Source organism: Cynoglossus semilaevis, chromosome 17, assembly GCF_000523025.1.
Source record: "Cynoglossus semilaevis isolate Cse_v1.0 chromosome 17, Cse_v1.0, whole genome shotgun sequence".
Classification (NCBI taxonomy): Eukaryota; Metazoa; Chordata; class Actinopteri; order Pleuronectiformes; family Cynoglossidae; genus Cynoglossus; species Cynoglossus semilaevis.
Genome location: NC_024323.1, coordinates 6,242,052 through 6,256,001, shown reverse-complemented (window position 1 = coordinate 6,256,001; position 13,950 = coordinate 6,242,052). Strand labels below are relative to the sequence as shown.

Sequence of the window (13,950 nt, the reverse complement as noted above, 5' to 3'; positions counted from 1 at the left end):
CGGCGGCGGCAGCCGCAGCGGCAGCAGGGGGCTCACCAACCGACAGCAGCATAGAGCACTCTGACTACAGAGCCAAACTGGCCCAGATCCGCCAGATTTATCATTCTGAATTGGAGAAGTATGAGCAGGTGTGTGCTACCAAGACGTAAACGCTTGAATATTTACTTCCATTAATATTTTTTTCTGCTAGTAAATATGTAACACTAATAAGCAGTGTTCCAATTTAATGTTAAGTTAAGGTATTATAAGCTGCTGTGGTACGGAATGAGCAAAAGTAACTAAAGTGTTGGCCCACACCTGCCTCAGGCAACTGAGAGTTTGCAGCTGTCATTCTGACAAAGACTCTGAGGTGGCAGTCAGTCAGACTCCAATGTTCTCTCACTACTTTCTGTTTAAATTATGCTCTGGAAATAAATAAAATGAATTGTTACACAGGGATATATAAAATAAATAATAGATCAATTGACTTTACATTCTCTACACCCATACCATATGTGACCCCAGACCCCCCTTTGAGAATCAGAGCTACTTGATAAATCTTACGTTTTTACTTACTGGACAGGGCTCATCATAAGCCATAATGTGGAATTGTATCTGTGTTTGGACTGTTTTTTTTATTTTTATCAACCCCTCCCCTTTCTATGGTGCAGGCCTGCAGTGAGTTCACCAACCATGTAATGAACCTGCTGAGGGAGCAGTCCCGCACACGGCCCATCTCTCCCAAGGAGATTGAGCGCATGGTGGCCATCATCCACCGCAAGTTCAGCTCCATTCAGATGCAGCTCAAACAGAGCACCTGTGAGGCCGTCATGATCCTACGCTCACGCTTCCTTGATGCCAGGTCGGTCTATGTGTGTGTCTAGCTGGTATGGTCTAGTGAGTGAATGCAAATCTTCAGTGTCTCTGTGAGATCTTTTGTCTAATGTCAGTTAGGAATGATAATGGTATATGCCCACACACACCTTGTGGGTCTCAGGTAATAGTACCCTAAAGTGTAAACTCAGGTTTTGTGAAAGTTATGCATAACTTGTTAAAGTCTTAAAAGTTTATTTTTCCTTTCAACTGTATTTATTATTTTCTTAAACCATCAGCTGAAGCTAGAAGAACTATTGTTGCAAAATACCTTTAAAAAGTGGGCCAGTTTGTGCATTATAGGTCTCGCTGGTTTGTTTGCAGGTTGTCTTGGTAATTATGTTTCAAACACTTATCATCTTTTTTTGTTTGTTTTGTTTCAGACGCAAGAGGCGCAACTTCAACAAGCAAGCCACAGAGGTGCTGAATGAGTATTTCTACTCCCATCTGTCTAACCCTTACCCCAGTGAGGAAGCCAAGGAGGAACTGGCCAAAAAGTGTGGGATCACCGTGTCACAGGTAATTTTCTATCACACTATCATCAAGAAAGGTAAAAATAAATACACACCTTTATTTAAGTTAGACTCAGAGACTTTGGCACAGATATATTTATCTGCTGAGATGTGATTACCAACTGTAGATTTGCTGAATGAGATCAACAAATTTGAGTGAAAAGGGTGAAAAGCTGAGTTGGAATGTATTTGACATTCCTCCGTTTCCCAGGTCTCTAACTGGTTTGGCAACAAGAGAATACGCTACAAGAAGAACATTGGTAAGTTCCAGGAGGAAGCCAACCTCTACGCAGTGAAAACCGCAGTGGATGCTGCCAATGTGTCAGCACAGGCAAGCCAGGCTAACTCCCCAGCAACGCCAAACTCAGGTAACGAAACTTCTCTTCACTGACACCAGCTTCAAACAAGCTTCTTTCACTGTTGTGAAAATTGAGAATTTTTACACGTAAAGCAGTATTAACACATGAATGAGTCATGTTGATGTAATCAAACAATCGGCCAAAGAAACCAACATCTATTGTGGTTATGAAAATGAAATGCTGCTAATTAATGTCCATGACCAGTTGTGACCTGTTGAACCCATGGTACTGCACTGTACTACCATCTATATATACACATATAGTACACATATTGCCTACAGGGTCACCAGGGTCATTCAGCTTGTCTCAAACAGGCGACACGTACCTCGGCCTTCATTCGCTCAACGGGGAGGTTCTCAACATCGCCCCCTCTCTGCAGCCACAGGTATGCACTGAGGACAGCCGCAGGGCTGACCTCAATGCAGGCGATCTAGTCACCTAAAATCCTTGGAAACCCACCGACTGCGTAGATCCTGTTGACGTAGACCCCTCCTCAATCCCGACTCCTTCCTTTGACAGCCTCCCCCCATTTTTTCCTCACTCAGCGCTGTGGACTTACCATCGTTGCTCCATACAGTGCTGTTCTTAAGAGGCATTACTTAAATAAAGACCCTCTTGTATTATTGCTTATTATAGCTACATGTAGCTACTGTATATTTGTGAAGATCACAGTCACAATCATTTAAAGACCCTGTGCCCAGTTTCAGGATTGGTCTCCATCCCCTCCTTTGTTCCACAACATCATCCTGTGTTTGATCTGTTTCCTATTTAAACCTTGTTCAATCCCAAATGTCCATTTTTACCCAGATCACCTGTGTAGCCAGAAACACTTTTACGTTGAACTTCCCATGTGGTTGTTACAGTATCCTGAAAAGATGAAATGTTTTTATGTTTCCTGGGAGAATCCACAAAACTCTGCTGCTGAGTAGAAAGTCATCCAGAAATTTAATAGGCTCTGTTTTCGTCTTTGTTCTTTATCTCAGAGCATAAGTGGATTAAATAGGACATCATGAAGTAGAGGAGTATAATTTTATAGCGGTGATGTTTGCCTTAACTGACTAGATGGGGGAGTACTCAGCAGAGCGATTATGAGTGATTCACAGGTTCTGGAACATACTGTACAGCAGAGGTTTGCGGATGCTTTCACTCCTCTCGTCTCAGCTTGTATTTGTCTAGTTCATAAAAAAGGTACTTGGATTGAAACAGTTTAGGTTGTAGGCTGGTGTAGCAACGTCATCTGAGGTTGTCGTCTTCATCTGTTGACAGGTGGATACCCTGCACCGTGCTACACACCTGACGGGCGGCTATGAGGAGCTGTCAGGTAGTGGCCTCTACACCCCTCATCAACTGGATGTGAGTATTCAAGTATTTTTCTGGTGGAGAGTCGACATTATTTTTACTCTTCCCGTCTATGTTTGTGTCTTTTAAATACGTTTTTTGGGGCAACTGTTCAAGAACAGGAATGTATTACCTTGGGCCGATGACAGTCAGTGATAACCTCAATAGATCAAGGCAACTGTTTTCACTCTACTCCACAGACTTCAGAGCTGGGTGAGAAAACCCCCAGCACTTTCCCAACTGGTTTTTATTCCTGGGATCTGAGTGTTCATTTTCAATTTCTTTAAGCTGAACAACATGCGACAGCTCCACCACTGAGGCCTGATCTGTTGATTTATATGCTGTTATCAACCTGTTAAGACTGCCCAGTTCTCAGCTGTCATGTAAATAACTCAGTAATGTGGAGGTTAAATCATAAAAGCTGTCATGAAAAATCACCCTTCCCCTTTATGGCATCACACAGGCCCCCTATTAAAACAACAAGGAATGTCAACTCAGTGTGAGATACACACATGGATAGGCCCTTATACCACGTATGACTCTGGAGCGGGATTCAATGACTAGATAAGACTTTGATGAATTGAAAATGCTTTGTTTACTCCAGCAGTTTGGCTCCATTTTTAGTATAATACCAATGCATGAAAAAACACTCAGGGGAGGAACTCTTTTGATGCAAACTGTTGATTGAAGCCATTTGATTTATTTTATGATAGGGTGACAAGTCAACATCTGTATAAAAATAGATTTTAAAAAAGTTGTCATGGGTTTTGTAAGTTAAGATTACGTTACTGAATGTTTTGATAGACAAATTCCTTTACTCCAGAAAATTACAGCTATCTTCATGGAAAGCTGTGGTGTTTTTGTTAGCCACAGCCCAGGACAGCAAGCCTTTTATCCCAAATACACTTATCCTTGTATTTGCAGGCTAACAGCTGGCCGGACACCATCGACTCCCGCTCAGTCACCTCCCCTCCTGGTCCTCCCAGCAGCGTCCAATCAGACACGTCCAACTGATCTTTTGGCTGATCCCCCTGCCATCGCTTCTTTCCCACTGTGGACTGCTCTGACTAACATCTTCTTCTGTCCCCCGTCCTTCAATACCCCTCCCCCCTCTCTCAACTTATCAGCTACATGTAGCTGTTTTCATTTCAGGAACACACACTGTGCTGGAACACAGGACAGCTGAACAGTCAGGAGGAATTCACTCCCTTCACCTCCCCAGTTCCATTTCAATGCTCAAAGCTCCATATCTCCAAATAAGAGGGGGGAGGAAACGTACTGATACTGACGCATAAGGAAAACACCCTCAAACCACCAAGGACTTTTTGAGAACCACTGACACAGCTGTGTAGATGATCACGATGTCTGTACATTATGTGTATATGCACGTTAACTTCACACACACACACACACACACACACAGCTTTTCCATGTGCTGTTGACTTCTGCACTCAACCCCTTTGCTTTGGAGAACTTTGTGTGATTGCCTGTATCTCTGGAGGCCTTGGCGCCGACAGCCAAACTGTGGATACAGTTCACCAGAGAGCTCTGCTCTCCACGCTCGTACCAAAGTGCTGCCCCCAGTGGTTGTCAACACTTCTGCTCCCCTGCGATCGCCCTCTGCCAGCTCCAAATGCTACGCTGTTGTATCTACCAGTCATTATTGGTGGGCGGCTGTTTTCGGTGGGATATTTCAAAGTGAATGAAGACATGTACAAAAGTGCATGCAACCCCCCCACCCCTCCGCACCCCGCCCCTTAACGTGACGCACGCCCCGACAACCTTCGACAAACTTCAGTTATTCGCTGGCATTTTAAGTGTCGAGCACAAACGTTAGCATCCTTGTTGTGGGCGTCTCTTCCTGTAAAATGTTAGTGAAGGTTAGCAGTGATCTCCACCGGGCAGGGACAGTTGATAATAGGGTCAGTGAACGGAGGGTTAAAGGAGGGAAAATGTGAGTGTGGATGTAACTAATAGCCCTATATGTTGCTAACCAATAGAGGGTGTTGGTAGATGGCTTGTAGACTTTACTTCTTGCTTTCTGTCCATTAGTTTTTTGATTGTAGGCTATTTTCTAATGCTGTTTCACCAAGAATGCACCAGCCACCACCAAAAAAATTAGCTCAATAAAGCATCAAAATGACATTAGGTGATGGGTGGAAAGATTGTGGGGGCATTAATGTGTTATTGGGACAAATGTGACATGATTTTAGAAATGTGACTGTCTTCCATGCATGTAAGACTTTTAGGCGTGATATTGTTTTTCATTTAACCTTCCAGGTTTTTTACCTTTGTTTTAATAACAAAAAAAAAAAATAAAGGGTATAATTATCACAGTCAGACCAAAAAGGAAGAAGTGCATCATGTGTTAATATAATGTGTGTATCTCTGTGTGGGTGTGTGTACAGTCTCTCTTTTTGGGGTCATACCGGCTGGTGCCATTTGACCTTTGTGAGCATTATATAAACTGGGTGCTTCCACCAGCCAATGACACACCAGGTGGGGTCCCACTGACGACATCTCCCCATTTGTAAACATTTCCATCTTGAGCCCAGCCTGAGGTAACACACTACAACCTTCTGTTGTACCAAAACCAAAAAATACCACATTCAGCAATGTAATAATTTTAATAACACTCTCTCTCTCTCTCTCTCACACTCTCTGTCTCTCTCTGTCTCTCTCTGTCTCCTTCTTCTGAAGGTGGTGCACAGCCATCTTTGTAGTTTGAGGAGAAGATGGGAGTTTTATTTCTATCTGTGTCTCTGTGCTTTTGACATGCCTCAATATGATTTCATTTTTAATGGGAGGTTTTGTTGCGGGGGTTTTACGGGAGGGTGGGTAAAGTGAGACTTGTCCTCTCAGTCCTCTAAGCCGATGTTATGAGAATCAGGCACGTTCTCAACTTTACCCACCTGCTAATCGTCTGACTAAAATCACTCTTACGTTGAAAGTCTATGCCCAATTGGGAAAGGGCTCCTCTCTCCTCTGTTACCAAAAACGAGGCAGCACCGGGTGAAGTAAAAGGAGACAAACCTGCAGTGTTTTGGGGGGAGGGCGCAGGTTTTTTCTTTTTATTCTTTGGAACTATTTTATACATTCAAACCTATGTGAATAACGAAGCATTTTGATAGTAAGGTAAAGCCTTATGAATATTTAAGTGTCAGTCAAGACTTTGTTGAACCATGTGTTACAGAACAAAACTTGAGCTTGTAAGCTGGTTATATGTTCATATCCCATATTTGATTATTGGTTTTTTCGTTGCAGTTCATAAGACTGTATCTTATAAATAACCTTGTCGCCACACCAAATTGTCATGCCCCTCCCCTTCCTTTTTCTACCTGTTGTAATGGATGTCACTGTACAGTTTGTAATGTTTCAGTATTTTTTTTTCCTTTTATAAACTTTCTTTGGCCTTTGTGTCACGGATTCACAATAACTCTGTATCAACTTTGAATATTATTTAGGTATTTTGTTACATAACCAAGTGGCAATGTTAAGGATTACAGGCAGAACGTTTGGTGCTGCGAACAGATGAATGTAGCTGACGGAGCTACTGTGGTGTCAATATTCACCAGTATTGGTGTAACCTGAAATTTGAGTACGCTGAAAGGGAAGCCAGGGCAACGTAGTCTGGCAAATTGGGAGGATTCAAACTTTGCAGGACTTTAAATCTAATACGAATGTGTTGGGGTCTGAGCTGAGGAAAGTTTAGTTTATGTATCGGCTCAGTTGTGTTTCTGGTTCAGTTTCCAGGAACAGGAAGAGAGCATTGAAATGACACTGAAGTGTATGGTCTGCACTCTGCTCCAGTCAAAAGGCTCTGCTTCTGTTGCTCGGCTGAAAACTCAAGGTTACAGTAAAAAAACAGCCACAGCTGTGAAAACACTGTGGTGTGTCTGTGTCTCTGTGTGTATGAAAGTTCAAGGCAGAGCAAGAAAATTAAAGTGCAGATCTATTCAGGTCTGACTTGTCGACATAACCTTTTATTGGAGGCTGTAACTGCCTGATTCACAGCACCAATCGTTCTCCTAAACCTTTATGATTTCTTTGTTTTTATTAGTATCTTTGTATCTCCCTTCTTTCCCTTGTATTTACCCCTCTCTCTACCTCTGTCTTTCCATTTCTCTTGTATATAACCCCCACTGTTTTCAGACTCGTCAGTCTGTATGAACTCCTTTTATACCTCAACTTTAGAATTGTTCTAGAAAGAGTAAAACAAAAGGAAGAATATGACAAATTGTAGTGTTCTTATTAGAAAATTAATAAAAACAATTTAGTGTGATTTTTTTTTTCCCCCGGTTCTTTTTGCAGTATATCACTTTTTATTTTAGGAGTGTTTAATTTTTATAATTTGTCACAAATGCTCTTGTGATAGTCAAATGTAATAAAAAGGAGAGATGGCACCATCTGATGATGTGAATGTCTCAGCCTTGTGGAAACGGTAGCCGAGTCTTCGCCACATAGTACCAGGAACCATTTTCAAGGAACTCACTGGCCCTCGCTTGTACAGTTAGGACAGGGTTAGTGCAGGAAATAACACGTTTCAGCTTGAGCTCCACAATAATGCAGATTGGGGATCGGTTTAATCGGACACTGATCAACACAAGGTTTACATCACCACGGTTCACCAGCTGCCAGGACTGCATCTAGCAATGTTTAAAATAATTAAGCCATAGAAAACGAATGAATTAAAGAAGCTCCAAACTAATAGTTCTTAAACATACACTGGGTTAGGGTTTTATGTCCTTTCAGTTCCTGGTACCTGTGGTTTAGCAGTCCTTTCCTGGTACTCACTGAACACAAGGAATACTTTCTTGTTTTTTAATGAATGCATCTTTATATACAGTATTCATCCAGTGCATGTACAAAGGTAGGCAGTAACTAGAGGTAGCTTTGGGACGAGTGATAAATTATATACACGTTTCTTGACACGCTAAGTAAAATTACGTATTTCTTTTTTTTAATGCTTGCTTAAAGCCATCAAAGCCCCGGAGTTGTCCAACTGTCTCCTTTATGGTTTGTTTCTTGTGAGAAACACAAAGCCTCATGTTCAGACTTCTGGACACACCCTAGAGGTTCCTGTGGACAACAGAGGGAAAACAAATCATCACGTTCTAACTTATCTCACAAGTTTCATTTTTTTTTACTAGTTTCTGTCTGTTCCATGTATCAGAAAACATATCTTTTACTTTAAGCCTGATGGGTTAGATTAGAGATGAACATGTGCCTCTGAGAGACGAGTGTGAACATGTGTGACTCACAGAAAATGTATTTAAAAAAAAAAAAACACTGCAGTGATCACAAATTTAAGTGAGGCTCTGATTGTGGACTTAGTTGTCCTGGATGTTCTGATTCGGACATTTTGTGGACATTTCTATAGTTTTCTTAATGTAAGTTTAAGATGAAATATGAGGAAAATATGGTCTTGACACTTTTGTACAAACGTGTGTACCTGCCACAGCTTCTGCATTATTAACAATAACCAGTTCAGTTACCTTAGGTGTGGGTGAGTCAATCTCAATGGGTGAGGGCTGCCTCTGCTGATCATCCACTCTGCGAAAGAGGCAACACAGGATCCGCTTGAACGTCTGCCTCATCTCTTTGTCCCGGAGGGAATAGATGATGGGATTGACCAGAGAGTTGCACTCGGCTATGACTAAACAGAACTTCTCGTAGTCGTTGGCGTGGCTTTCTTTACCCAGAAGCCCATCCAGTAAGAGAGTCACAAGGCCTGGCGTCCAGCAGATTACAAAAGCACCTGAGGGTGGGGGTAGGGTGGGGGGTAGTTTAAAAAAAAAAAAAAGGTTAATCACAACATAATCAGCAGGTGGAGCCAAATCCAAATTTTAAGTTGGTGAATGCAATATTTTCTTCTTTACTGTACTATTCAGTGTAGCACTGAGCTTCCCTTCCTGCCCTGCAGTTGGTGCTATTAATGTATTTGATTACTCTGGAGAAGTCAAGTGCTGCAGCTCTATGAGGTGCCAGAAGTGGAGTCACCTGACCAAGGTTTTTATGAGGGTGGTGATTTCAACATTTCTGTAAATTCCTAAGAGCTCCTGAAACTGAGACACCGCAGTGCGATGATCTGGTCTACTGAAACAAACAAGGCTTTAAGCTGTGTAACTGGTTTGTGAAGGAAGTGGGTGGCTGCAGATAAACAGAGATGGACTCATGGTCAACTGATCTGAGGTAGATAGAGTACACAGATGAAACCATTCATGAAATAGAGTGGATGAAAGTGAATGCTCAGGCTGGTGTTTTGTGGTTTTGAGTGTGTGCTGGACTTCTCACCGAGAACCATGAAGATAGTTTTCATCAGGTTGATAATGGTCTGGCTGTGCTGCATCTCCGAGTTGTGCTGCGACGTGTACTGGCTCTGGTATCTGACGTAGATGAAGATACGAATGTACATGGCTACCATGATGAAGAAGGTGAGCAGGTTCAGAACTGCCCAGAAGATCAGGAAACGGCGGCTGTAAAGGGGGGCGACGGTGGAGCAATCCTCCAAATGGCACTCACAGTTCCACACCATGGAGGGCACCACGCCCATGATGATGCCCACCGCCCAGATGCAGACTATCAGCAGCACAACCCGACGCTTACTCATCTTGCTGTGCAGCTGCATGGTGAGGATGGTCTGGTGGCGCTCGACGGCGACAGCCAGCAGGTTGGCTACAGACGCCGTCAGGCTGATGTCAATCAGGGCCCCGCGGATATACCACTGATTCTTTGTCAACATGCTGGTCCAGGGGCCCGTGTTTAACATCAAGTTGACATAGGCCACACCGGCAAACAGATCAGCTGCAGCCATGTTGCCCAGGAGGTAATAGATGGGGAAGTGAAAGCGACGGTTCATAAAGATGGCAACCATCACCATCAGGTTGGCCAGGACGACGATGAAACACACAGTCAGGCCCAGTCCAATCACCACAAAGTCCCGGGTCGTCCACGCCACACTGATCTTCTTGCCAACCCAATTGTAGAAGAAGGTGACGTTGTGATCATAGTAGCAGGTGTTTGACAGACTGCTCTCCATGATCCTGGCTGTAGACAAAACAATAAATTTCTAAATGACATTGAACAGCAGATACTATAGTTGTATTAGTTCAGAGATGCATCACCAATCATATAAACTGCTTTAACACACAGAGCAGAGAGAATGCAGCTGAAGAACTGGCAGTAGACACGCAACAGTTGTGGGTCAAGCGGAAGGTTCCCTGCTGGGCCCAGAAAACAGCAGGACCACCCACTCCACCCCCACTCGAGACCCCGGGTCAGATCCACAGGGTATGCGGTCAGCTTTAGGCTTGACTCAGGGGAGAGGACGACCCTGCCTTGCATAGTCCAACAGGCAACACTTATTATAGGGTTTGGGATACATGCAATAATATGACAATATTTAAGGGGAATAATATTTATAAAATACATAAAAAATATTGTGTGGATTTCAACACACAGGACTAGGTGTGTAATGATGGCACAGATACTGGGAACGTTTTGACAACACACAAAATACTTCATGCTCGACAGGTACTGTGTCTCCACCAGGGAGGGAGAGAATGAGAGGATGTAGCTTTTAGCTTTTACCTTCCTGATTGGCCATCCAGTGTAGGCGATGACCGTTTGGTTTATTTAAATGTGGTTCTTGTCGGGTTGTCTTCTGTTGGCAGATGACCGGGACCAAAATAGGGTAATGCATATAATGATATGATAAAGTAATGTCCATCAGTTCAGACATAATGTGCACCGAGTCTTTGCGACTAAGGTGTAGACGTATCTAACAGTCAGGAGAAAATATAAGTAAATAAGAACCGAGACAGTGAAACACTCGGTGTTAAATAAAACGTGTACAAACACAAAAGCGCGCATAGTTTCAGTATTCGTTACTCTGCGCAAAAAGACAATAATGACACAAGTAAACGGAACTGACGCTTAAAATACCTCAAAGAATCACCACAACACAAATAATTTGTAAATTAAAAATATATAAATTCAACTATTGATGTATCAGATAATCAAGAACCAACCGAAAAATTATTTTAAATCTCTGGGAACTTACTGATATTTCAGACGCTCCTCCATTCAGACAGGTGTGACAGAAAACCGGTGTTTTTGGTTCCCAGAAGGTGAAACTAAAGTTTCTACCCGGCTCACTCTCCGTATGTCTGTCTTTTCGTCTGTGTCCCTGTCTGTAGCCGCACCACCTCGAGTGGACGCTACCGCCACGGTGGTGAATATTGTCGCTCACATCAGCTGGACCAGACCAACAGGTTGTGGTGATGCCTTCACTGAAAGTCTGGGATGTTGACAAAAACAAACATATACGTTGGCTTTAAGTACAATAACGTGTAGACATTTGAATAAATATAAAATGTTTAAATGTTAACCAGATGCAGTCACGGGTTAATCTACTCAATTGTTAAAAAGCACCCCTGCATGAACCCTATCATACAGATTAAATCAAGTAAAAGTAATCGGACGTATTTATTTACTATTTAAAAGAAAACGACGAAATTTAAATATTTATTTGGAATTTTATTGGAATATATTTCAAACACATAACAGGCACCGTTGAAATTGTCGAGTTTTTTCGACGAACAATGATACAAAGTATTATGTTAATTCCCAAATCCGATGAATTGTTTCCCAGTCTTACGCTGAATTTACGCTGAATGTATTTACAGGAAGTCATTGAATGAATTACGATATCCGAGTGTTGAGTTTTAACTGCCCTCTTGTGGAGAGCATTAGTAACTTCACCTACCGCTCACTATACGGCAAAGGAGAACTATGTATTAAACGTTTTTTAACGTTTGTCCATACTCTGACACTTTGACATTTTAGGACATAAACTTATAAATTGATTAATAAATAAAAGAAACATATACTGTAGTATATTTTATATTATTGTATTTTGGTGGTTTTTTTCACTGCCCTTGTGAAAAGAATAATTTTATCGATCGTTTACTAAATGATAAAGGAGAAAAGGGGCAACTATGTATTATCTTAAGAACCTGGATAGTTTTCAAGAAAACCTTAAAGTTTGTCTAAATATTTAGGACTTTGTACGTTTTTGCAGCCGAAACTGTACTTCATAAGCACAGACATTTCAGAAACTCTTTAGCAGTGGGTTTTTACTCTTTTGTTAAACACACAAAAATAAAATTGAACAGTTTAATACAATACAAGAATATATGGATATTATAGATTAGAAATTAAATGCCCTACCATGGACGTTTTCAGCTCCCTCTTGTGGAGAGAATATGTAACATAAACTACATTGAACTTATGATACTTAGTATTGAACTCTGTACTTCTGTTCAGAGGTGGAAAGTAACAAATTACATTTAGTCGTTTTTACTGTAATTGAGAGGTTATTTTGTGTACTTGTACTTTTTTTAAAGCAAATGTACTGTTATTTTACTTTTACTTTGGTCCGTTTGTTTTGAAGTATTCTCCTTCGTTACATTTGAAAAATGAGAAGAAGAAAAAGGTAAATCTAAAGGGGAAAAAAGGAAAAAGAAATCCTTTCTGGACACAACAGATATCACAACAGATGACAACAGATGTCAGTCCAAAACTAAAATGTATCCTTGGTTTTGTCACAGATCATTTTTTGTAACATTTACACACATTTGATGCGATCAGTATTTGCAGCATAATTTAGTATAGTAGTTGCTGGAATTTTCCTTGATCTGCACTGACAATAGTGTGCAGTGACTGTGTGTGTCTATCCATTAACAAACTAATGAGCCTGTACCTGCACTGTCACCTGGATCGTAGATGCCGTGCAGATCGCTTGTGATTGGATAACGAGGCGCAGCCGTGCGCTGAGAAAGCGGAAGGAAGTGGTAACACTTTCCGGGGGACTTTAGATGATGGTTGCAAAATGGCGCTGTGTAAAGGCACCAAAGAAAGCGTTTGCTGTTGTTACGACGGTACGTATCCTATATATGGTACTCTTCACTTTGGCGATTAACGCGTTATGTAAGGGAGCAATATTCTACGGTCGGTTTCTGAACCGCCGAGTGGGGCAGCCGGTTAGCATGTTAAACAGTAGCCTGTTTGAGCTGCACGGTTCGCACATTCAAACTAATTCTGACTGCACGAGTCAGCGTGTTATTGAATTGTCTCTTCAGAATCCCTTCAGGTGTAGCAGCAGACCCGTATCGGAATCATCTGGTTTGTCACGTGAACACCATCGCCCTGGCCATTCTTTGGCTGCTCAAGTAAGAAAAGAAACGTGGCAAGTTCTTGTCACTAGAAATGATACTTTTGGCCAGCATTTACAGAGTGTTGTGAAATGTTTACAGGACGTCGGGGTTGGAAAGAGCAAATACTACGCAGTGAATTACCAACAAAGCCATCTTCAAAGCGGTAAGTCTGTGCGATTAAGTTTTTTTTCCCAACTTTTTTTTTAATGTGCGACTTGGGTTTAGATCGTGGCCAAAGTAATGATTCAACATCGCTATTAAAGGTATGAAAGAAATGGATTTAAGCCTTTCACAGGTATTGACTAAAGAGTGACACCAACTGGACAAATCCAGTAAAGACCAAATTGACTACAGCCAGAACAAGTAGTATTGTTATTGTATTTACTTTGTCTTTGCAGAAGTGAAAAAGGAAGAGATGGACATTGGGGTGAGGACTTTGAAGTTTGTGCTAGATGGTGAGTTGTTTTTGGCTTTGTCCAAATAGTGTTTTTATTTGTTACTTGAATTTTTTCATGTATATTTGTTGAATGTGAAATTATTTAGAATACCAAGTAGTGGCACAAAGCAAAAGAGTGGTTTAACTAAGTAGATTGTAGAGGTTCATTGAAGTGTTTAGTAACATGCTCGTGCTAAACACTTTGAACATGGTGTAGTCATCTTGAGTATGTGTAT

General features: G+C 41.7%; 2 protein-coding genes across 3 annotated transcripts in view; one reads left to right on the top strand and one right to left on the bottom strand.

The window, feature by feature from the left end:
- Positions 1–7,343, top strand: part of pbx4 (pre-B-cell leukemia transcription factor 4) — a 26,268-nt gene extending 18,925 nt beyond the window's left edge. For both annotated transcript variants that reach the window (XM_025064700.1, XM_008329623.3), the window contains 6 exons: positions 1–128; positions 651–841; positions 1,236–1,371; positions 1,576–1,732; positions 2,990–3,076; positions 3,986–7,343. In XM_025064700.1, the coding sequence (XP_024920468.1) occupies positions 1–128; positions 651–841; positions 1,236–1,371; positions 1,576–1,732; positions 2,990–3,033 (656 nt within the window). In that variant the 3' untranslated portion in view covers positions 3,034–3,076; positions 3,986–7,343. The remainder of the gene's footprint in view (positions 129–650; positions 842–1,235; positions 1,372–1,575; positions 1,733–2,989; positions 3,077–3,985) is intronic.
- Positions 7,245–12,347, bottom strand: lpar2a (lysophosphatidic acid receptor 2a). Its single transcript, XM_008329622.3, has 4 exons — positions 11,124–12,347; positions 9,356–10,108; positions 8,557–8,819; positions 7,245–8,140 (listed from the first exon to the last, which is right to left on the bottom strand). Exons 2-4 carry the CDS (start codon positions 10,098–10,100, stop codon positions 8,042–8,044), a joined length of 1,107 nt encoding a protein of 368 aa, XP_008327844.1. The 5' UTR covers positions 10,101–10,108; positions 11,124–12,347; the 3' UTR covers positions 7,245–8,041.
- Positions 12,348–13,950: the final 1,603 nt, after the last annotated feature.